Source organism: Rhinoderma darwinii, chromosome 2, assembly GCF_050947455.1.
Source record: "Rhinoderma darwinii isolate aRhiDar2 chromosome 2, aRhiDar2.hap1, whole genome shotgun sequence".
Classification (NCBI taxonomy): domain Eukaryota; kingdom Metazoa; phylum Chordata; class Amphibia; order Anura; family Rhinodermatidae; genus Rhinoderma; species Rhinoderma darwinii.
This window is the reverse complement of record NC_134688.1, coordinates 918,435-945,914: the sequence shown is the minus strand read 5'-3', so window position 1 is coordinate 945,914 and position 27,480 is coordinate 918,435. Positions and strand designations below refer to the sequence as shown.

Here is a 27,480-nt window from a genome sequence, read left to right as displayed (position 1 = left end):
TATATACTGCCACCACCATAGGATCTGGAGGATGATATACTACCACCACCATAGGATCTAGAGGACTATATGCTACAACCACCATAGGATCTAGAGGACAATATACTACTACCACCATAGGATCTAGAGGATGATATACTACCACCACCATAGGATCTAGAGGACAATATACTACCACCACCATAGGATCCAGAGGACAATATACTACCACCACCATAGGCTCTAGAGGACAATATACTACCACCACCATAGGATCTAGAGGATGATATACTATTACCACCATAGGATCTAAAGGATGATATACTACCACCACCATAGGATCTAGAGGACTATATGCTACCAACACCATAGGATCTAGAGGACAATATACTACCACCACCATAGGATCTAGAGGACTATATTCTACCAACACCATAGGATCTAGAGGACTATATACTACCACCACCATAGGATCTAGAGGACTATATTCTACCAACACCATAGGATCTAGAGGACTATATACTACCACCACCATAGGATCTAGAGGACTATATACTACCCCCACCATAGGATCTAGAGGACGATATACTACCACCACCTTAGGATCTATAGGACAATATACTACCACCGCCATAGGATCTAGAGGACTATATGCTACAACCACCATAGGATCTAGAGAACGATATACTACCACCACCGTAGGATCTAGAGGACGATATAGAGCCACCAACATAGGATCTAGAGGACGATATACTACCACCACCATAGGCTCTAGAGGACGATATTCTACCACCACCATAGGCTCTAGAGGACAATATACTACCACCACCTTAGGATCTATAGGACAATATACTGCCACCACCATAGGCTCTAGAGGACGATATACTACCACCACCATAGGCTCTAGAGGACAATATACTACCACCACCATAGGATCTAGAGGACTATATTCTACCACCACCATAGGATCTAGAGGACAATATACTACCACCACCATAGGATCTAGAGGACGATATACTACCACCACCATAGGATCTAGAGGACAATATACTACCACCACCATAGGATCTAGAGGATAATATACTACCACCACCATAGGATCTAGAGGACTATATTCTACCACCACCATAGGATCTAGAGGACAATATACTACCACCCCCGGACGAAGGCATCTGCCGAAACGCGCGTCGGGTCTGGCGTCTCCTGCATGTGGGATCACTCAACTTATCTGGGTACGTACTTTACTACTCCATATTGATGGTACACAATCTGGGATGGTTAAACAGCGCCATCTTCTGACATGAATGTGTATTACATTGTATAATGTACTGGTGTTTTCTATATGTCCTGGCCTGTATCCATTTATTCCTTCATTAGTGCTCTGCACTTATATCTTTTCCAGAGCACATTAGCCTCACTAATATACCATCACTGTCAAAGAGCACTTCATATCCAATTATCTGGTTGCATATCAGGCATAACCAGTACATTTCATGCTGTCATCCTATTTCCCAGCACTTTATTTATACCCTATATGCATCATCTGTGTCCCACAATCAGTTGACGCCATTTTTTAACATTGTATGACTCATAATTTTTAATCTTGTTTGTATCTATCTGTTAATAAAATGAACTTCTATTTATTTGTTATATTTGTATTAGTTTTTTGACTATTCTCTATAGGTTCTCTCTCTCACCACCATAGGATCTAGAGGACGATATACTACCACCAACATAGGATCTAGAGGACGATATACTACCACCACCATAGGATCTAGAGGACGATATACTACCACCACCATAGGATCTAGAGGACGATATACTACCACCGCCATAGGATCTAGAGGACGATATACTACCACCAACATAGGATCTAGAGGACGATATACTACCACCAACATAGGATCTAGAGGACGATATACTACCACCAACATAGGATCTAGAGGACGATATACTGCCACCACCATAGGATCCAGAGGACAATATACTACCACCACCATAGGATCTAGAGGACAATATACTACAACCACCACAGGATCTAGAGGAAAATAAACTACCACAACCATAGGATCTAGAGGACAATATACTACCACCAACATAGGATCCAGAGGACAATATACTAGCACCACCATAGGATCTAGAGGACAATATACTACCACCAACATAGGATCTAGAGGACTATATACTACCACCAACATAGGATCTAGAGGACAATATACTACCACCACCATAGGATCTAGAGGAAAATATACTACCACCTCCATAGGATCTAGAGGACAATATACTACCACCACCATAGGATCTAGAGGAAAATAAACTACCACCACCATAGGATCTAGAGGAAAATATACTACCACCTCCATAGGATCTAGAGGACAATATACTACCACCACCACAGGATTTAGAGGACTATATACTACCACCACCATAGGATCTAGAGGACAATATACTACCACCTCCATAGGATCTAGAGGACGATATACTACCACCACCATAGGATCTAGAGGACAATATACTACAACCACCACAGGATCTAGAGCACAATATACTACCACCACCATAGGATCTAGAGGACTATATACTGCCACCACCATAGGATCTAGAGGACGATATACTACCACCACCATAGGATCTAGAGGACAATATACTACCACCACCATAGGATCTAGAGGACAATATACTACCACCACCATAGGATCTAGAGGACTATATACTACCACCACCACCACCACAGGATCTAGAGAACATTATACTACCACCACCATAGGATCTAGAGGACAATATACTACCACCACCATAGGATCCAGAGGACAATATACTACCACCACCATAGGCTCTAGAGGACAATATACTACCACCACCATAGGATCTAGAGGATGATATACTATTACCACCATAGGATCTAAAGGATGATATACTACCACCACCATAGGATCTAGAGGACTATATGCTACCAACACCATAGGATCTAGAGGACAATATACTACCACCACCATAGGATCTAGAGGACTATATTCTACCAACACCATAGGATCTAGAGGACTATATACTACCACCACCATAGGATCTAGAGGACTATATTCTACCAACACCATAGGATCTAGAGGACTATATACTACCACCACCATAGGATCTAGAGGACTATATACTACCCCCACCATAGGATCTAGAGGACGATATACTACCACCACCTTAGGATCTATAGGACAATATACTACCACCGCCATAGGATCTAGAGGACTATATGCTACAACCACCATAGGATCTAGAGAACGATATACTACCACCACCGTAGGATCTAGAGGACGATATAGAGCCACCAACATAGGATCTAGAGGACGATATACTACCACCACCATAGGCTCTAGAGGACGATATTCTACCACCACCATAGGCTCTAGAGGACAATATACTACCACCACCTTAGGATCTATAGGACAATATACTGCCACCACCATAGGCTCTAGAGGACGATATACTACCACCACCATAGGCTCTAGAGGACAATATACTACCACCACCATAGGATCTAGAGGACTATATTCTACCACCACCATAGGATCTAGAGGACAATATACTACCACCACCATAGGATCTAGAGGACGATATACTACCACCACCATAGGATCTAGAGGACAATATACTACCACCACCATAGGATCTAGAGGATAATATACTACCACCACCATAGGATCTAGAGGACTATATTCTACCACCACCATAGGATCTAGAGGACAATATACTACCACCCCCGGACGAAGGCATCTGCCGAAACGCGCGTCGGGTCTGGCGTCTCCTGCATGTGGGATCACTCAACTTATCTGGGTACGTACTTTACTACTCCATATTGATGGTACACAATCTGGGATGGTTAAACAGCGCCATCTTCTGACATGAATGTGTATTACATTGTATAATGTACTGGTGTTTTCTATATGTCCTGGCCTGTATCCATTTATTCCTTCATTAGTGCTCTGCACTTATATCTTTTCCAGAGCACATTAGCCTCACTAATATACCATCACTGTCAAAGAGCACTTCATATCCAATTATCTGGTTGCATATCAGGCATAACCAGTACATTTCATGCTGTCATCCTATTTCCCAGCACTTTATTTATACCCTATATGCATCATCTGTGTCCCACAATCAGTTGACGCCATTTTTTAACATTGTATGACTCATAATTTTTAATCTTGTTTGTATCTATCTGTTAATAAAATGAACTTCTATTTATTTGTTATATTTGTATTAGTTTTTTGACTATTCTCTATAGGTTCTCTCTCTCACCACCATAGGATCTAGAGGACGATATACTACCACCAACATAGGATCTAGAGGACGATATACTACCACCACCATAGGATCTAGAGGACGATATACTACCACCACCATAGGATCTAGAGGACGATATACTACCACCGCCATAGGATCTAGAGGACGATATACTACCACCAACATAGGATCTAGAGGACGATATACTACCACCAACATAGGATCTAGAGGACGATATACTACCACCAACATAGGATCTAGAGGACAATATACTACAACCACCACAGGATCTAGAGGAAAATAAACTACCACCACCATAGGATCTAGAGGACAATATACTACCACCAACATAGGATCCAGAGGACAATATACTAGCACCACCATAGGATCTAGAGGACAATATACTACCACCAACATAGGATCTAGAGGACTATATACTACCACCAACATAGGATCTAGAGGACAATATACTACCACCACCATAGGATCTAGAGGAAAATATACTACCACCTCCATAGGATCTAGAGGACAATATACTACCACCACCATAGGATCTAGAGGAAAATAAACTACCACCACCATAGGATCTAGAGGAAAATATACTACCACCTCCATAGGATCTAGAGGACAATATACTACCACCACCACAGGATTTAGAGGACTATATACTACCACCACCATAGGATCTAGAGGACAATATACTACCACCTCCATAGGATCTAGAGGACGATATACTACCACCACCATAGGATCTAGAGGACAATATACTACAACCACCACAGGATCTAGAGCACAATATACTACCACCACCATAGGATCTAGAGGACTATATACTGCCACCACCATAGGATCTAGAGGACGATATACTACCACCACCATAGGATCTAGAGGACAATATACTACCACCACCATAGGATCTAGAGGACAATATACTACCACCACCATAGGATCTAGAGGACTATATACTACCACCACCACCACCACAGGATCTAGAGAACATTATACTACCACCACCATAGGATGTAGAGGACAATATACTACCACCACCATAGGATCTAGAGGACAATATACTACCACCACCATAGGATCTAGAGGACAATATACTACCACCACCACAGGATCTAGAGAACATTATACTACCACCACCATAGGATGTAGAGGACAATATACTACCACCACCATAGGATCTAGAGGACAATATACTACCACCGCCATAGGCTCTAGAGGACGATATACTACCACCTCCATAGGATCTAGAGGACAATATACTACCACCACCATAGGATCTAGAGGACAATATACTACCACCACCATAGGATCTAGAGGATAATATACTACCACCACCATAGGATCTAGTAGACGATATACTACCACCACCATAGGATCTAGAGGACAATATACTACCACCACCATAGGATCTAGAGGATAATATACTACCACCACCATAGGATCTAGAGGATAATATACTACCACCACCATAGGATCTAGTAGACGATATACTACCACCTCCATAGGATCTAGAGGACAATATACTACCACCTCCATAGGATCTAGAGGACTATATACTACCACCTCCATAGGATCTAGAGGACAATATACTACCACCGCCATAGGCTCTAGAGGACGATATACTACCACCACCATAGGATCTAGAGGACAATATACTACCACCACCATAGGATCTAGAGGACAATATACCACCACATAGGATCATTGATACAGTTAACTATTTGTGTAGCGGTGCCATATGCTACAATCCTACAATACCATAAATACCGTACCCACATTAATGCCAGGTCTTTGTTTGTTCACTACTTCCTTTCCTGAAGGCATCGTCTTGAATGATCTTTTTCAATGTCCCTGTGAATAGTTTCCCTGCTGTTTCATACAATGGTGGAGGTTCATTAAATACAGCTCATATATATATATACCATTGTGGGGGAGGGGTTACATACCAGTAATTCATTTTTTTTCTCGTCTTACCTGTGTCAGGTTCAATGCGCAGGAGTGGGGGGTTATTTCCTGATAAAATATGGTAGGTCAGGATGCCGTGTAGTCCATCGTCCTTATCACGGGCAGTCACACTAATGATGGGTGTTCCTGGGGGACTGAGGGCACTCACACTAGCGCCATATTCCAATGGATAAAATACTGGACGGTTATCATTCACATCTTCTACAGAGACCCGAACGAGACATCCTGAGCTCAGGCCGCCCTGTGGGAATAGAGGAAGGGAGGATGTATGGGCTTCCTGCTATTTTCCTATCACACTACGAGCTCCTGCTGGTTATTTGTTACTCCAACATTAACTAGAAAACCCCGTGTCCTCAGTCCCCGCATTCATTCCTGTTTTCCGGCTCCTATTATTTTGCAGGTCTCTACTCTTTTCATTCACAGGCTGATGGTTTTCATTTCTAGACCCAAAAATGGATTTGTCTATACAAAACGATGCAGGTCTGGGGATATTCAATGACATTTTAATATTGTGGACCTTATGGTTAAGATTTCTAGAATCTACAAGACATGACTGGACTCTGGACACTACGATTGATGTTTCTATGCTCTAGATCCTATGACTGATGTGTCCTTACTCTAGATCCTATGACTGATGTTTCCCTAGTCTAGATCCTATGACTGATGTTTCCATACTCTAGATCCTATGACTGATGTTTCTATACTCTAGATCCTATGACTGATGTTTCCATACTTTAGCTCCTATGACTGATGTTTCCCTACTCTAGATCCTATGACTGATGTTTCTATACTCCAGATCCTATGACTGATGTTTCTATACTCTAGATCCTATGACTGATGTTTCTATACTCTAGATCCTATGACTGATGTGTCCTTACTCTAGATCCTATGACTGATGTTTCCCTACTCTAGATCCTATGACTGATGTTTCTATACTCTAGATCCTATGACTGATGTTTCTATACTCCAGATCCTATGACTGATGTTTCTATACTCTAGATCCTATGACTGATGTGTCCTTACTCTAGATCCTCTGACTGATGTTTCCCTACTCTAGATCCTATGACTGATGTTTCCATACTCTAGATCCTATGACTGATGTTTCCATACTCTAGATCCTATGACTGATGTGTCCTTACTCTAGATCCTATGACTGATGTTTCTATACTCTAGATCCTATGACTGATGTTTCCCTGCTCTAGATCCTATGACTGATGTTTCCATACTCTAGATCCTATGACTGATATTTCCCTACTCTAGATCCTATGACTGATGTGTCCTTACTCTAGATCCTATGACAGATGTTTCTATACTCTAGATCCTATGACTGATGTGTCCTTACTCTAGATCCTATGACTGATGTTTCTATACTCTAGATCCTATGACTGATGTTTCTATACTCTAGATCCTATGACGGATGTGTCCTTACTCTAGATCCTATGACTGATGTTTCCATACTCTAGATCCTATGACTGATGTGTCCTTACTCTAGATCCTATGACTGATGTTTCTATACTCTAGATCCTATGACTGATGTGTCCTTACTCTAGATCCTATGACTGATGTTTCCATACTCTAGATCCTATGACTGATGTTTCCCTGCTCTAGATCCTATGACTGATGTTTCTATACTCTAGATCCTATGACTGATGTTTCTATACTCTAGATCCTATGACTGATGTTTCTATACTCTAGATCCTATGACTGATGTTTCCATACTCTAGATCCTATGACTGACGTTTCCTTACTCTAGATCCTATGACTGATGTTTCCCTGCTCTAGATCCTATGACTGATGTTTCCCTACTCTAGATCGTATGACTGATGTTTCTATACTCCAGATCCTATGACTGGTGTTTCCATACTCTAGATCCTATGACTGATGTTTCCATACTCTAGATCCTATGACTGATGTTTCTATACTCTAGACCCTATTACTGATGTTTCCCTGCTCTAGATCCTATGACTGATGTGTCCTTACTCTAAATCCTATGACTGATGTTTCCATACTCTAGATCCTATGACTGATGTTTCTATACTCTAGATCCTATTACTGATGTTTCCATACTCTAGATCCTATGACTGATGTTTCTATACTCTAGATCCTATTACTGATGTTTCCCTGCTCTAGATCCTATGACTGATGTGTCCTTACTCTAAATCCTATGACTGATGTTTCTATACTCTAGATCCTATGACTGATGTTTCTATACTCTAGATCCTATGACTGATGTTTCTATACTCCAGATCCTATGACTGGTGTTTCCATACTCTAGATCCTATGACTGATGTTTCCATACTCTAGATCCTATGACTGACGTTTCCTTACTCTAGATCCTTTGACTGATGTTTCCATACTCTAGATCCTATGACTAATGTTTCCATACTCTAGATCCTATGACTGATGTTTCCATACTCTAGATCCTATGACTGATGTTTCCCTACTCTAGATCCTATGACTGATGTGTCCTTACTCTAGATCCTATGACTGATGTTTCTATACTCTAGATCCTATGACTGATGTTTCTATACTCTAGATCCTATGACTGATGTTTCCCTACTCTAGATCCTATTACTGATGTTTCCATACTCTAGATCCTATGACTGATGTATCCCTACTCTAGATCCTATGACTGATGTTTCTATACTCTAGATCCTATTACTGATGTTTCCCTGCTCTAGATTCTATGACTGATGTGTCCTTACTCTAAATCCTATGACTGATGTTTCCATACTCTAGATCCTATTACTGATGTTTCCATACTCTAGATCCTATGACTGATGTTTCCCTGCTCTAGATCCTATGACTGATGTTTCCATACTCTAGATCCTATGACTGATGTTTCCATACTCTAGATCCTATGACTGATGTTTCCCTACTCTAGATCCTATTACTGATGTTTCCATACTCTAGATCCTATGACTGATGTGTCCTTACTCTAGATCCTATGACTGATGTTTCCATACTCTAGATCCTATTACTGATGTTTCCATACTCTAGATCCTATGACTGATGTTTCCATACTCTAAATCCTATGACTGATGTTTCCCTACTCTAAATCCTATGACTGATGTTTCCCTACTCTAGATCCTATTACTGATGTTTCCATACTCTAGATCCTATGACTGATGTGTCCTTACTCTAGATCCTATGACTGATGTTTCCATACTCTAGATCCTATGACTGATGTTTCCATACTCTAGATCCTATGACTGATGTTTCCATACTCTAGATCCTATTACTGATGTTTCCATACTCTAGATCCTATGACTGATGTGTCCTTACTCTAGATCCTATGACTGATGTTTCCATACTCTAGATCCTATTACTGATGTTTCCATACTCTAGATCCTATGACTGATGTTTCCATACTCTAGATCCTATGACTGATGTTTCCATACTCTAAATCCTATGACTGATGTTTCCCTAGTCTAGATCCTATTACTGATGTTTCCATACTCTAGATCCTATGACTGATGTTTCCCTACTCTAGATCCTATTACTGATGTTTCCATACTCTAGATCCTATGACTGATGTGTCCTTACTCTAGATCCTATGACTGATGTTTCTATACTCTAGATCCTATAACTGATGTTTCCCTACTCTAGATCCTATGACTGATGTTTCCATACTCTAGATCCTATGACTGATGTTTCCATACTCTAGATCCTATGACTGATGTTTCTATACTCTAGATCCTATTACTGATGTTTCCCTGCTCTAGATTCTATGACTGATGTGTCCTTACTCTAAATCCTATGACTGATGTTTCCATACTCTAGATCCTATGACTGATGTTTCTATACTCTAGATCCTATTACTGATGTTTCCATACTCTAGATCCTATGACTGATGTTTCTATACTCTAGATCCTATTACTGATGTTTCCCTGCTCTAGATCCTATGGCTGATGTGTCCTTACTCTAAATCCTATGACTGATGTTTCTATACTCTAGATCCTATGACTGATGTTTCTATACTCTAGATCCTATGACTGATGTTTCTATACTCCAGATCCTATGACTGGTGTTTCCATACTCTAGATCCTATGACTGATGTTTCCATACTCTAGATCCTATGACTGACGTTTCCTTACTCTAGATCCTATGACTGATGTTTCCATACTCTAGATCCTATGACTGATGTTTCCATACTCTAGATCCTATGACTGATGTTTCCATACTCTAGATCCTATGACTGATGTTTCCCTACTCTAGATCCTATGACTGATGTGTCCTTACTCTAGATCCTATGACTGATGTTTCTATACTCTAGATCCTGACTGATGTTTCTATACTCTAGATCCTATGACTGATGTTTCCCTACTCTAGATCCTATTACTGATGTTTCCATACTCTAGATCCTATGACTGATGTATCCCTACTCTAGATCCTATGACTGATGTTTCTATACTCTAGATCCTATGACTGATGTTTCTATACTCTAGATCCTATGACTGATGTTTCTATACTCTAGATCCTATGACTGATGTTTCCATACTCTAGATCCTATGACTGACGTTTCCTTACTCTAGATCCTATGACTGATGTTTCCCTGCTCTAGATCCTATGACTGATGTTTCCCTACTCTAGATCGTATGACTGATGTTTCTATACTCTAGATCCTATGACTGATGTTTCTATACTCTAGATCCTATAACTGATGTTTCCCTACTCTAGATCCTATGACTGATGTTTCCATACTCTAGATCCTATGACTGATGTTTCCATACTCTAGATCCTATGACTGATGTTTCTATACTCTAGATCCTATAACTGATGTTTCCCTACTCTAGATCCTATGACTGATGTGTCCTTACTCTAGATCCTATGACTGATGTTTCCATACTCTAGATCCTATGACTGATGTTTCCATACTTTAGATCCTATGACTGACGTTTCCTTACTCTAGATCCTATGACTGATGTTTCTATACTCCAGATCCTATGACTGGTGTTTCTATACTCTAGATCCTATGACTGATGTTTCCATACTCTAGATCCAATGACTGATGTTTCCATACTCTAGATCCTATGACTGATGTGTCCTTACTCTAGATCCTATGACTGATGTTTCCATACTCTAGATCCTATGACTGATGTTTCCATACTCTAGATCCTATGACTGATGTTTCCATACTCTAGATCCTATGACTGATGTTTCCCTACTCTAGATCCTATGACTGATGTGTCCTTACTCTAGATCCTATGACTGATGTTTCTATACTCTAGATCCTATGACTGATGTTTCTATACTCTAGATCCTATGACTGATGTTTCCATACTCTAGATCCTATGACTGATGTTTCCATACTCTAGATCCTATGACTGATGTTTCCTTACTCTAGATCCTATGACTGATGTTTCCATACTCTAGATCCTATGACTGATGTTTCTATACTCTAGATCCTATGACTGATGTTTCCCTACTCTAGATCCTATGACTGATGTTTCCATACTCTAGATCCTATGACTGATGTTTCCTTACTCTTGATCCTATGACTGATGTTTCCATACTCTAGATCCTATGACTGATGTTTCCCTACTCTAGATGCTATGACTGATGTTTCTATACTCTAGATCCTATGACTGATGTTTCCATACTCTAGATCCTATGACAGACGTTTCCATACTCTAGATCCTATGACTGATGTTTCCATACTCTAGATGCTGTGACTGATGTTTCTATACTCTAGATCCTATGACTGATGTTTCTATACTCTAGATCCTATGACTGATGTTTCCATACTCTAGATCCTATTACTGATGTTTCCCTGCTCTAGATCCTATTACTGATGTTTCCTTACTCTAGATCCTATGACTGATGTTTCTATACTCTAGATCCTATTACTGATGTTTCCCTGCTCTAGATCCTATTACTGATGTTTCCCTGCTCTAGATGCTGTGACTGATGTTTCTATACCCTAGATCCTATTACTGATGTTTCCCTGCTCTAGATCCTATGACTGATGTGTCCTTACTCTAGATCCTATGACTGATGTTTCTATACTCTAGATCCTATTACTGATGTTTCCCTGCTCTAGATCCTATTACTGATGTTTCCATACTCTAGATCCTATTACTGATGTTTCTATACTCTAGATCCTATGACTGATGTTTCTATACTCTAGATCCTATTACTGATGTTTCCCTGCTCTAGATCCTATCACTGATGTTTCCATACTCTAGATCCTATTAGTGATGTTTCTATACTCTAGATCCTATGACTGATGTTTCCTTACTCTAGACCCTATGACTGATGTTTCCCTGCTCTAGATCCTATTACTGATGTTTCCCTGCTCTAGATCCTATGACTGATGTTTCCCTGCTCTAGATCCTATTACTGATGTTTCCCTGCTCTAGATCCTATTACTGATGTTTCCCTGCTCTAGATCCTATTACTGATGTTTCCCTGCTCTAGATCCTATTACTGATGTTTCCCTGCTCTAGATCCTATTACTGATGTTTCCCTGCTCTAGATCCTATTACTGATGTTTCCCTGCTCTAGATCATATTACTGATGTTTCCCTGCTCTAGATCCTATTACTGATGCTTCCCTGCTCTAGATCCTATTACTGATGTTTCCCTACTCTAGATCATATTACTGATGTTTCCTTACTCTAGATCCTATTACTGATGTTTCTATGCTCTAGATCCTATTACTGATGTTTCCATACTCTAGATCCTATTACTGATGTTTCCCTGCTCTAGATGCTGTGACTGATGTTTCTATACTCTAGATCCTATTACTGATGTTTCCCTGCTCTAGATCCTATGACTGATGTGTCCTTACTCTAGATCCTATGACTGATGTGTCCTTACTCTAGATCCTATGACTGATGTTTCCTTACTCTAGATCCTATGACTGATGTTTCCCTGCTCTAGATCCTATGACTGATGTTTCCCTGTTCTAGATGCTGTAACTGATGCTTCATACTGATATTTCTATACTCTGTATCTTACGTTTGTTTTTGTGCTTTAGATCTAGGTTCTTCTGACCTGCTAGGTGGACATTTATAGGGCTTAAGAATTTCTTACTTCCTCAACTACATTCTGAATATTCAAAAATGTTGTCTCGTTATTACTATTGTGAGGTTAGAGGTCTTACCCCATCGGTGGCTGTCACATGGAGAAGGAAATATCGCTCTCCATCATCACTATCTAAGGTGTCCGCCAGGCATATTTCTCCGCTCTCAGAGTGGATTTTAAATTGAGGAGGAGAAGTGTGGCTGAGAGAGTACAATATAGTTCCAAGACTTCCACTATCTGCATCTGATGCTGAGACCTGGAAAATATAGCAAGGAAGAGTCATGAGGCACAACGGTCATCTACACCTCCCTCTAACGACAACCCCGGCGACAAATTACAAAGTCTCTGCAGCAGGGACACAAGAAAAAGTTTCTATGGGTTTCAGAATCACCTTCTCCCTTCTGGGTGCAAAAGTACAAATCAAAGAGCGGAAGGCTTAATATCTAGAATATATGGTATGCCGATAAAAGGAAGGAATTGTCGATAGATGTAAGAGCTAGATGGGAAAGAGACGTGGGTGATCCTCCAATGGACCAATGGGTCGGAATAACTAATGCCATTCCTCACCTGTCAAAGAATCCAGAATATAGAGCGACTCAACTATATATATATATATATATATATATATATATATATATATATATTATATAGAGCTTATTTCTCTCCATACAGAATGGCAAAATGAAAAAAAAAAAAAGGGAATCCTGAATGTAAAGTAGTCATGGGGAGCCTTTTCCATATACTATGCGAATGTGAGAAGATTAAACGATACTGGAGAATGGTGTTGGATCGAATTAAAATGATCTATGAAGAAACTGTGCAGGAGAGTGTTGTGGTGTGTATATCCGGGGACTTAGAGGGGCTACACTTAGAGGGACCTAATAAACAGGCTATAATAAAGCTGCCGTATTTCTCCAGGAAGGTGTTAATGTCTGAATGGATAAGAGACGAAGCTCCTAGTATGTAAGTATGGGAAAGATATGGTAATTCCGCCCTACAATTTGAGTATATATATTGGTGTAAAATTAATACGAGAAATAAATTCTATGAAATTTGGTATCCATGGACATCACGTCATGATGAATGTGGGATAATGGGGGTGTAGAGGGGGGGGGACGTTTCCTTTTTTACATGTTTTTAATTATTTATTTATGTCTATGAATCCCGCGACGCTGATCTATCTGTATTGGTAAAGATTCAGGCTGTAGAGAATAGGTTGTTGGATTTCTTGCTATAAGTTACCAAAAGAAAGTTAAACCAAGGATATTTTTGAAGACTAAGGATTTTTTGGGATTCAGGAGTGGCGGTTGGATGAGCCGGAGGCTTTTTCTATCGATATGTTTAGGATGAAGAGGTTGTATATTACTGGTCATGTGGAACCCAGATATGGATTGTACAATGACTGTTTTGTAAAATTTTGATGGATTTTGTATTCTGGGTTTTTGGGAGGATATTATGGTTTTAAGGAGGGAGGGGGTGGGTAGGGGTAAATGGTAAAATTAGAGATATTTTGTGAACTTCCATCTCAGTGGAGCCATTTCCATCAACTTGCTGCCCCCCTGACCAGTACACGTTTGTAGCACAACTATAAAGCAACCAGCACCTGCAGAACACGGGGAGAACCACTTCTGACCTTAAACAGGACTATTGTGACTCTAGAGAAAAAAGGGGAGCCGAAAGTTTATTTTGGGAACGGTTTTTACCTGGACATTATGAAAGTATGGCCTTTTCTGTGTATTCTTTGTTTATTTTGGGCACTCATATGTTCCTCCCACACAATGACGGTGTGAGACACGGAAATGGAGCTGTAAAAAGTTTTTGCCCATTTTAAGCCGACGCTGCCTCTGCTGACCTGGTGTTGGCACCACCTGAACATGGACAGACAGTTCAATAAAAAACAAAGCTACCACTACTACCCACAGCCTTCTTCTTGTCACCACAACTTTTAGTTGCTTGGACATTATTTGTGATGCACCCATAGATATTATTTGTCTAACCACTACTTCTGCTGTAACAGTTGCACTACCAGTTTAATTCTCCCCATCCACTCCAAGTGGTTATTGAAAGCTCTCCTCACCAACACTTGTCTCCAAATATTCACTAAAAGTTTCCTTGTCTGTGTGGGTCCTTCTTTCTTGCCACAGCATCAAATACCTCTGCCTGACTGACTGCCAGCATAGGAGGTGATACTGACACCTCAAAATTTGCCAATTGAGGACGTGGCTGAGAAAAAGCTAACTCTACAGCATAGAGTACTTGTAAGGGCTGAGGAGGCTCCTGGCTGAGAACACATGATAGAAGTGGCAGTGTTGGTATCAAATCCACTTCTTCCTCAGTGCCCCAAACCAGAAATCCACTCCACTATTCCTGCAGTATTGGAGCCATGGACCAGCTCTAGTCTTCTGTGGTCTTCTGTAGCCAGTTCTAGTCTTCTGTGGCCAACTCTAGTTTTCTGTTGTCTTCTATGGCCAGCTCTAGTCTTTTGTGGTCTTCTGTGGCCAGCTGTAGTCTTCTGTGGCCAGCTCTAGTCTTCTGTGGCCAGCTCTAGTTTTCTGTTGTCTTCTATGGCTAGCTCTAGTCTTTTGTGGTCTTCTGTGGCCAGCTTTAATCTTCTGTGGTCTCCTATGGCCAGCACTAGTCTTCTGTGGTGTTCTGTGGCCAGCTTTAGTCTTCTGTGGTCTTCTGCGGCCAGCTCTAGACTTCTGTGGTCTTATATGGCCAGCTCTAGACTTCTGTGGTCTTCTATGGCCAGCTCTAGACTTCTGTGGTCTTCTATCGCCAGCTCTAGACTTCTGTGGTCTTCTATGGCCAGCTCCAGACTTCTGTGGTCTTCTATCGCCAGCTCTAGACTTCTGTGGTCTTCTATCGCCAGCTCTAGACTTCTGTGGTCTTCTATGGCCAGCTCCAGACTTCTGTGGTCTTCTATCGCCAGCTCTAGACTTCTGTGGTCTTCTATCGCCAGCTCTGCTGCTTTTATTTCTTGCCCCAACAATTGCTCAGCAGTAGGTGGATTGGGCTTCCTCGCTAATCATTAAATTGGGGGTACACTCTGCCTGTGCCACAAAAGAAACTGAATAAATCTTCTACTTTTGCAGAATGTAGAGAAGAGCACCAGGTCATACATAGAAATCGCAGGCCAAAAAAAAAACCTTTTGTGACTGGTGAGTGGCTGCAGTCTGGTGGTCACTACTTACTTTATGCAGAGCCATGATGGCGGTGGAGTCCAAAAATCACGAGACTCGCTGGGCTCCGCATATTGGCAAGCTATGTCTAGGGATTTCCAGGGCTTCTGTGACAAGTAGGCCTGTCTCTTTGTGAGAGACTGAAAGAACAGAGGTTCAGATACTCACATGTAAAGACTCTCATTGACAGTGGTGTAACTACAGCTGTAGCAGCCATGGCGGACCGTGGCAGGAGGGGGGCCCGTGCCACCTGCCGGCACGGCCCCCTTCATGCCCAGTGTCGCTGCTAACAGCCGCTAGTGATGCCACATTCAATAGGATGGAGATACTATTTAACACCGTGGCAGAGCTGGAAGGTATCTCCCTGCTCTGCTATCTACTCGGCTACAGTCCACGTTTGGCCTGCAGCCTGTCAAGCGCAGGGACAGGATCCCTGCGCAGGCCAGCGTGATGATGTCACTGGAGCATGCCGGCCTACGCAAGGTTGGAGCAGCTCCGTTAGTTATGGGAATGGGGCCTACGTGTGTATAAAGTATTTTACTTTTATTTGTTTGGGGCCGCTATCTACAGGAAGGAGGCGGCTGTATGGCGCTATCTACAGGTGGGAGGTGCTATATACAAGGGGGCTTTATGGCACTTTTTACAAAGGGAGGGGGCACTATCTACAGGGGTGAAGAGTGGCACTATCTACAGGGGGACTGTATGGCAGAATCCACAGGGGGAGCTGTATGGCAAAATCTATGGGGGGGCTGTATGGTACAATATACAGGGGGGCACTATCTACAGGGGTGAAGAGTGACACTATCTACAAGGGGGCTGTAAAGCACTGTCTACAGGGGGACTGTATGGCAGAATCTACAGGGGGAGCTGTATGGCAGAATCTATGGGGGGCTGTATGGCCCAATATACAGGGGGGCACTATCTACAAGGGGGGCTGTGTGTGGCACCCAGGGGAGGGGGGCCCAGTCAAAGTTTGCTGTGGGGCTCAGTCATTCCTCGTTACGCCCCTGCATTGACTTACAGGCACAATGGGCCAGGAGGACTCAGGAGCTGGGACTTCACGGGGCATGCTCTGTGTGGTCGGTTTTATTAGGGGTACACCACTGTCTTTGCTCCTTAGTCGTCCTTTTTGTGAAGCCTCTTTATATTATTTACAGCCATTTCTGTGTTACCCTGGTCTCCTACATGGGACACATCTGGGTGACAACCACTAATGGCCACCATTACAGTGCCCTTCGGAGATTTCACATACCCTGAGTGATAAATAACTCTGTATTCTTATGTAGAGTCACCTCCACTGGCATCTTCTCTCCGACTACCCATTCTGACCCTCACCAGCACCCCCACACCTTCCTGAAGGGTCACTATCTGCCCCAACCTATGTGATCACCAGCACCCCCACACCTTCCTGAAGGGTCACTATCTGCCCCAACCTATGTGATTATCCTCTCTGTCTGCACCTCACAATACTGACTACCCCTCATTCAGGGTATACACTGGCCTGCCCCTTTTCTCATGTTCCCCAGGATTAGACTTTCATGTAGTCTCTCGGCTACGACATTAACCCCTCGCTTACAGAACACCACAACGCTTTATTTACTGTATGTGACAACAGTCTCCAGACGAGCAGACACTGAACCCTTTATGTAGAGGAGGTGTGTAGTCATCCCTGGACTCTGCCCAACACCCAAAATACAACTCATCACCCGACTAATGTGGAGCTTTCACCCCCTCACCGGCCGTACAGGGTAAATGGGGCCATAGCCATCAATTCCTGACCCACTGCATTCACTGCATTGGAGCGGCCAGAGCTACAGGGGGATCCTAATAAAGACAGGGATTAGCCGTTTAGGAACATCATGAAAGAGTCAGGAATTATCACGGCAAGGACATGAATTATTATAGAAGGACCATGGATTATTAATGGCGTTCACATGTGGTTTATGATAAAAACAGGAATAATTCTGCTATAAACAAAGATGGAACAGGAATTATCACGGTGGGGACTACGATTATCACAGCAGGACCTGGAATAGTTTGGATTGGGATTCCTAGTTGGCTCATGGACTATCATGGACATAGATCATGTGGGCAGGTATAGTAGACAGATTATCATTATTCGAGCTTGGTCATGGATTATGATGGCGGGTACATTTTAATCTCAGGTAATGTCTTAGAAGGGGATATTATAGTATGGACAGGGAGGACCATGGAAGGTACATTTTAATCTCACCTGGGGTCATGGATTATGATAGGGATTATTTTGGCCTACTCAGTATATGTATCATCCCCTCTCGGGAGCTGCTGTTGATGCCGGTCTCATATGGCCATGTCCTATATTATGGCAGCTCCAGGACGTATATTCTGGATATGAGGAGGTGACACATTGCGGGGCGCAGTATTCCGCACAGTTCGTAGCCACGTCCTGCAGACATCGCTGCGGCCCCTGCTCCACACATCAGGATGAGGATGATCGTCTTGGATCCGCACAGTGTCCGCAGTCTGCTCCCTCCTCATACACACCAGGCCTGCCTTGGACTTTTGCCAGGATGCTGGGCTCTCCCTCCCCCACCAGATAAGACGTCTCTTGACAAATGAAAACCAGGTGTTTGCTGAACAAGGGGGAGATGTATGGACGGAGCATCCGCAGGAGACTGCAGGCCAGGAAGTATGTGCCCCCCCATAACCTGGACAATGATCCCTCCGACCACAGAATCCAACACCCGTCCTGGCTCTGCTGAGGCCACTGATGCCCAATGTCAAGTCTACAAAAATCACGTTTATAATCTGCATATAACTCATCTGTCACATGGAGCAGAATCACCGCCCAGCACATCCCTGAATTATCCCAACATCAAGAACATTCCCGGGGGTCTCCACCTCCAATCCAGAGCCAGACAATGGAACAATGAGCCACGCTTCTTGGTCTCACCATTAGATTGGAAGCCTGCAGAGCCAGGAGTCATTGCCCTGTGCGTCAACTGTGAGGTGACTGCTCTGGAGGGAGACGCACTTTACATACTGCAGCCCTGATATAAGGCTCCTTGTAGTGGAAGAAGGGCAGTTTTTTTTTTCTGGGATGCCCTGTCCAGGTTTTTTCACATCAGAATATTCTGTAATGCGGAGGCAGAGGTCACCAGGGGAGAAAAGAAAAGCCAAATACCCAGCGCATATTCTTATTATTGGGAAGCGACATGGTCTGATCTGAAGGAGAACCATAGGAGGACCTCATGGAGACCCCAAGACACCAGTCTGCTCTGCCTGAAATGCAGTCCACAGTGCAGCTATTGTATTCTGGTTGCACGCGGTTTTAGGATTGGATATGCCAAGCAGAAGGTTTTATAATCTTATAACATGCTAATCACCCTGATCCACCAAACGAAGACATCAACTAATAACTCATGGAGCTGCCACTTCTCAGCATCACCACAACATTAAACCCTCCGTCATATAGGACTGCTGGTAGGAAAGAGGAACTGCGCCAAATTATGAGCCGTCTCCAATGTCATTCTGAGTACCCTCAATCACCTTTAGGGAATAGTAGTTTGGATAGTAGTCATGCAGTACCCTCGATCACCTGTGGGAATGGTAGGCTTGGGTAGTAGTCATGCAGTACCCTCGATTACCTGTAGAGAATAGTAGGTTTGGGTAGTCGTCATGCAGCACCCTCGATAACCTGTAGGGAATAGTATTTTGGGTGGTAGTCATGCAGTACCCTCGATCACCTGTAGGGAATAGTAGGTTTGGATAGTAGTCATGCAGTACCCTCGATCACCTATGGGAATAGTAGGTTTGGGTAGTCATCATGCAGCACCCTCGATAACCTCTAGGGAATAGTATTTTGGGTGGTAGTCATGCAGTACCCTCGATCACCTGTAGGGAATAGTAGGTTTGGATAATAGTCATGCAGTACCCTCGATCACCTGTGGGAATAGTACGTTTGGGTAGTAGTCATGCAGTACCCTCGATCACCTGTAGGGAGTAGTAGTTTGGGTGGCAGTCATGCAGTACCCTCAATCACCTGTAGAGAATAGTAGGTTTGGATAGTAGTCATGCAGTACCCTCGATCACCTGTGGGAATAGTAGGCTTGGGTAGCAGTCATGCAGTACCCTCGATAACCTGTGGGAATAGTAGGTTTGGGTAGTAGTCATGCAGTACCCTCGATCATCTGTAGGGAATAGTATTTTGGGTGGCAGTCATGCAGTACCCTCGATCACCTGTAGGGAATAGTAGGTTTGGGTAGTAGTCATGCAGTACCCTCGATCATCTGTAGGGAATAGTATTTTGGGTGGCAGTCATGCAGTACCCTCGATCACCTGTAGGGAATAGTAGGTTTGGGTAGTAGTCATGCAGTACCCTCGATCACCTGTGGGAATAGTAGGTTTGGGTAGTAGTCATGCAGTACCCTCGATCACCTGTGGAAATAGTAGGTTTGGGTAGTAGTCATGCAGTACCCTCGATCACCTGTAGGGAATAGTAGGTTTGGGTAGTAGTCATGCAGTACCCTCGATCACCTGTGGGAATAGTAGGTTTGGGTAGTAGTCATGCAGTACCCTCGATCACCTATAGGGAATAGTAGGCTTGGGTAGTAGTCATGCAGTACCCTCGATCACCTGTGGGAATAGTAGGCTTGGGTAGTAGTCATGCAGTACCCTCGATCACCTATAGGGAATAGTAGGCTTGGGTAGTAGTCATTCAGTACCCTTGATCACCTGTGGGAATAGTAGGTTTGGGTAGTAGTCATGCAGTACCCTCGATCACCTGTGGGAATGGTAGGCTTGGGTAGTAGTCATGCAGTACCCTCGATCACCTGTGGGAATAGTAGGCTTGGGTAGTAGTCATTCAGTACCCTCGATCACCTGTGGGAATAGTAGGCTTGGGTAGTAGTCATGCAGTACGCTCGATCACCTGTAGGGAATAGTAGGTTTGGGTAGTAGTCATGCAGTACCCTCGATCACCTGTGGGAATAGGTTTGGGTAGTAGTCATGCAGTACCCTCGATCACCTGTAGGGAATAGTAGGTTTGGGTAGTAGTCATGCAGTACCCTCGATCACCTGTAGGGAATAGTAGGTTTGGGTAGTATTCTTGCAGACCCCTGTATTACCTGTTTGGAGCAGTGTGTGTGATAACCATGCATTCCCCTATTTTACCTGTATGGATTGGTGTGTGGTAGTCATGCAGCATGCCCATGTCTCCAGAATCAGGTCACAAAAATCCTGGTGCCCATGTGATCTGTACACAAGATCATGGAGATATGATCCATTATATACCTTCTATAAACGTAAATTGTAGGATCCAAAAACTGTTTTCCTTTCTCACCTTTAGGAAGCAGTTCCCCCGCGCAGAGCCTTCACTCAGGGTGGCATTGTATATTGCATTGGCAAAGATGGGTTCATTGTCATTAACATCCAGTAGTTGGACCCTAACAATAGTGGTGGCGGTTAATGCTGGCGTGCCACGATCTGAAGCCACCACTGTCATTTGTGGCTGCGGATCTTTCTCATAGTCCAATGGGGCAGCTGTGGTTATGACTCCTGTTTCTGGGTGGATGTGGAACCAAGTTGTGTCTAGAAGGCTATATCTAATTTCTCCATTATCTCCTTGATCTTTATCCCGGGCGGTCACTTGGAGAAGGAAGCTCCCGGGATGAACTGCTTCTGGTACACTGTGGCTGTATTCTTGTCGGTCAAAGACTGGCGGATTATCATTAACATCAGTCACCACAAGAACAAATGAGGATTCAGCCCTTAATGGAGGAGTTCCTGAATCTGTAGCAAGAACCCGTAGGCGGTAAGAGTCTCGCTCTTCACGGTCTAGTAACTTGTCCACACAGATGAGGTAGATGATGCTATCTTTTGTGGTCAAAGCAAACTTTCCCTCCCCACCCTCCAGAGTCACATCCACATCAGGATGCTCGCCATAGTCGGGGTCGGATACAGAGATTCGCGCTACATATTGCCCTGGGGTGGCCCCCTCTGACACTCTTGGGGCTCCATCCTCACTTAGAAAGATTATGGTCATGCTGGGCTGGTTGTCGTTGGAATCCCTTACCTGGATGGAAACAAATGCTGTTCCCACCTCTGGCTGAGCTGCCCCATCCCTTGCTTGCACAACCAGTTCATGAGCTTTCCGAGTCTCATAATCCAATGGTTTGCTAAGCTGGATAAGTCCGGAATGTGGATTGATGGTAAAGAAACCCTCTGAGTCACTTTGCCTACGGTTGATCTCATAAGTGATGTCCCCATTTTGACCCAGATCAGCATCAGTGGCATAGACCTGAAGGACACTAGAACCTGGCACAAGAGTTTCTGAAATAAGCGCCTGATAGCGGCTCTGGTTGAATGCTGGAGCATGGTCATTGATGTCCAGGATAGATATATCCAATTTCATTTGTGAGCTACGACTTGGAGATCCACCGTCATATGCCTCAAGAGTTAAAGCATATGATGAACGATTCTCTCGATCTAGATTTGAGTTGACTACTAGTTCTACAGACAGTATACCACTGGACATTTGGCGGGTTTCTAGTCGGAATGCTTGCATGGGATCTCCATTTTGAATAAGATATCCCTGAGTGCCCAATACTCCACTATCCAAATCCACAGCCGGCTCTAGTGGGTAGCTAGTCCCCCGGGGTGTGTGCTCCGGAATGCCAATTTCGACACGACCTTTAGCAAATGTGGGAGTGTGGTCATTGATGTCATCCACATGAATATGCACTTCCACGGTTACACCCTCCGGAGTGACTGCTATAAAGCTATAATGGTTACGTTGCTCCCTATCAAGGACTTGCGCAGTTTTAATGATTCCGGTGTGCTCATCTATGTCTAAATCACTAGTAACACCGCTTCCTTCTTGCGCTGAAATAAAAAACATGTATCCAGTGGAGCCGGGTGGAAGACCTGCACTGATGTCACCAATGATGGTTCCAGCCGGTTGTTCTTCATCAATGTGAAGCTCCAGGGTCCCCAGAGAGGAATTGGATGGGGAAAAAGCCAACAGCAGCAAGAGGTAGACCCTGAGCGGCAGCATTCTGTCTTCATCCACTTCGAGCTCGATGGTCACAGTTGCTCATTCTGCAGAGAAAAGAAATAACAATGAGGTTGAGAAATTGACTTACATCAAGCAAGAAAATAATCCCTCAGGATGTCTCATAATTCCCTTCCGTCATGTCCACCTAAGGGCTGGGGGACCATCCCAGTATTTCATGTATTCTACGTCTTGCTCCGGTTGAGGTAAACCTTGTATGTCATGGATTCTTTGTCCCCCTGCCTTGGGATAAGCTGACCCTATGTTTCATGGCTCCTTTAGAGGTTGTTTTTGGTATCTGTATTCCTCCACCTCCTGAGGACCTCTTAGTCTTGGATATCTTGGGTTTGCAGCTGTTTTTTCTAGATGTGTAAGGGAAAAAAAAACTATTTTTTGTCATTGTCCTGATAGAATTACTGCCCCTAACTTGCCTCTAATCTAGTAATATATACTCTAATCACTTCACATCCGCCATTGTTAACCCTTTCACCCCAAAAGTGTCCTCCAAAAAAGATAATGACCATTCACCCCCAACACATGCAGCGGTTCCCATCGGAGGAGCCCTGCCTCGATGCGGCTGACGATGCAATGTGCCGATAAACATCTATTTCTCACTGTGTTTTAGTTGCTTGTAGTATATAATCATTATGTCATTGCTGTTATGGAAATCATCTCTCCATGTACTGACTTCTTAGTGAGCGTATGTTAAGCTTGTACTTCTACACAGGAGCCAATCTAGGCAAGCAGTGCTGCAATGTAAAGTATTGAAAAACAACAACTAAAGCCTGTGATAAGTAAGGGGGTAGGGATGAAAAAAGAAGCCAACACTGGAAAATGGCGGATAAGCATCACCCACAGGTAGTACATGACTTATAGAAGTTTTAAGACCACAAATAAACATCATATTTAAAATTTAAGAAATACAACCTCTTACAGCAGGTAGTTACACAGCATGTTTATTACCAAATTCCCAGAATGCAGCTCTTCCTGTTTGTATTCATCTCTCCTCTGCCCTTTTCCAATTAAAACTATCCTTGTGGCCAGAAAACTCATAATAAAATAAAACCTGACAGGTGTAGAGTGAAATAATTTATCTACTGGGAGCTGGGATCTAGAGAGTAGCACGAGCCATGAACCATCTATGGGGAGCTGGGATCTAGAAGTAGCACGAGCCATGAGCCATCTATGGGGAGCTGGGATCTAGAGAGTAGCACGAGCCATGAACCATCTATGGGGAGCTGGGATCTAGAGAGTAGCACGAGCCATGAGCCATCTATGGGGAGCTGGGATCTAGAGAGTAGCACGAGCCATGAACCATCTATGGGGAGCTGGGATCTAGAGTGTAGCACGAGCCATGAACCATCTATGGGGAGCTGGGATCTAGAGAGCAGCACGAGCCATGAACCATCTATGGGGAGCTGGGATCTAGACAGCAGCACAAGCCATGAACCATCTATGGGGAGCTGGGATCTAGAAGTAGCACGAGCCATGAACCATCTATGGGGAGCTGGGATCTAGAGAGTAGCACGAGCCATGAACCATCTATGGGGAGCTGGGATCTAGACAGCAGCACAAGCCATGAACCATCTATGGGGAGCTGGGATCTAGAGAGTAGCATGAGCCATGAACCATCTATGGGGAGCTGGGATCTAGAGAGTAGCACGAGCCATGAACCATCTATGGGGAGCTGGGATCTAGAGAGTAGCACGAGCCATGAACCATCTATGGGGAGCTGGGATCTAGAGAGTAGCACGAGCCATGAACCATCAATGGGAGCTGGGATCTAGAGAGTAGCACGAGCCATGAACCATCTATGGGGAGCTGGGATCTAGAAAATAGCACGAGCCATGAACCATCTATGGGGAGCTGGGATCTAGAAAATAGCACGAGCCATGAACCATCGATATCTAGAGAGTACCATGAGTTATGATGCATCTACTGTGAGTTGGATTGAGAGAGTACCACGAGCCATAAACCATCTACTGGGAGCTCGGCTCTAGAGAGTACTGCAGGATATGAACCATCTATTGGAAGCCGGGATTTAGAGTACCACAAGCAGTGAACCATCAACTGGGAGCTGGGATCTAGAAAGTACTACAAACCACATATCATATACTGGGATCTAGAGACTACTATGAGCCATCAACCATCTTCTAAGAGCAGTAATCTACAGCATGCCATGAGTCATGTACCATCTACTTGGATCTGGGATCTAGAAAGTACTACGAACTATGGACCATCTACTGGGAGCTGGGATCTGGAGAGTACCATGAGCTATAAACCACCTCCTGGGAGCTTTAATCTAGAGAGTACCAACAAACCATCTACTTAGAACAGTGATCTACAGTGTGCTATGAGTCATGTACCACCTTCTTGGAGCTGAGGTCTTGAGAGTACTGCAAGCCATGTACCATTTACTGGGAGCTAGGATCCAGAGAATACAATGAGCCATAAACCATCTACTGGGACCTAGGATCTAGAGTACCACAAGCCATAAACCAGCTACTGGGAGCTGGGATCTAGAGTACCACAAGCCATAACCCATCTACTGGGAGCTAGAATCGTAGACTAGTACGAGCCATCAACCATCTTCTAAGAACTGTAATCTACAGCGTCCCATGAGCCATGAGCCATCTACTGGGAGCTGGGATCTAGAAAGTATCATGAACTATGAACCATCTACTGGGAGCTGGGTTCTGGAGAGTACCATAAGCTATAAACCATCTCCTGAGAGCTAGAATCTAGAGTGTACCCTGGGCCAAGAACCATCTGCTTAGAACCGTGATCTACAGTGTGCTATGAGTCATGTACCACCTTCTTGGAGCCGAGATCTTGAGAGTACCACAAGCCATGTACCATTTACTGGGAGCTAGGACACAGAGAATGCAATAAGCCATAAACCATCTACTGGGAGCTGGGATCTAGAGTACCACAAGCCATAAACCATCTACTGGGAGCTCGGATCTAGAGTACCACAAGCCATAAACCATCTACTGGGAGCTCGGCTCTAGAGAGTACTGCAGGATATGAGCCATCTATTGGAAGCCGGGATTTAGAGTACCACAAGCCGTGAACCATCAACTGGGAGCTGGGATCTAGAAAGTACCACAAACCACATATCATATACTGGGATCTAGAGACTACTATGAGCCATCAACCATCTTCTAAGAGCAGTAATCTACAGCGTGCCATGAGTCATGTACCATCTACTTGGATCTGGGATCTAGAAAGTACTACGAGCTATGAACCATCTACTGGGAGCTGGGATCTGGAGAGTACCACAAGCCATCAACCATCTACTGGGAGCTGGGATCTAGAGAGTACAATCAGCCATAAACCATCTAACAGCCCGTCTTAGCTAACAGTAGGGGCGTTACAAATAGGCTGTGATTCGGCAAGATACGCTATGCCTGACGACCAGCACATTATCCCTCCACGTATTACACATAGTACTGGCACCCCATGTACTACTCACAGCACTGACCCCTATTCATCACACATTTATTATTATTATTTTTTATTACATTATCACACAGTTCTGACACCTCCATACATACACATTTCTTTCTTACCATACATTCACACCCTAGCACCACACTAACACTAACACTGACACTAACACTAACACTGACACTAACACTAACACTGACACTCATTTATCACACACTTGTGAGCACTTAGTTGCCACTCCCCTCAAGACTAGTGGGAGTGGCTATCACTATTTAATGCACCTCCTTCTGCAGCATTTTTTGACCTGTCTGCGTCCTGCTGGGAACGGGTTTTCACCCACACACTTAGTAAGTATGGCCTTTTTTTTTTTTGTGGTTTTAGAGTTCCAGAGGCCGTTTGGGACATGATCAAGAGTGAACTGGCGGACATGAAACAACTTGGGATTATTAGGCCATCCCAGAGCCCCTGGGCTTCCCCTGTGATACTGGTGCCCAAAAAGGATGGCACAATGCGATTCTGAGTAGATTACCGGCGCCTAAACGATGCCACCAAAAGTGACGCG

At 43.6% G+C, this 27,480-nt stretch overlaps 1 protein-coding gene across 1 annotated transcript in view; it reads right to left on the bottom strand.

Annotated features, from left to right (window-relative positions):
• The window catches only part of LOC142743742 (protocadherin-16-like), a 95,409-nt gene that overhangs the window by 8,901 nt on the left and 59,028 nt on the right, over nt 1-27,480 (bottom strand). The window contains exons 2-4 of the mRNA XM_075854765.1: nt 21,759-23,515; nt 13,336-13,512; nt 6,238-6,469 (exon numbers count right to left, since the gene is read on the bottom strand). Of these exons, the coding sequence (XP_075710880.1) occupies nt 6,238-6,469; nt 13,336-13,512; nt 21,759-23,471 (2,122 nt within the window). The 5' untranslated portion in view covers nt 23,472-23,515. The remainder of the gene's footprint in view (nt 1-6,237; nt 6,470-13,335; nt 13,513-21,758; nt 23,516-27,480) is intronic.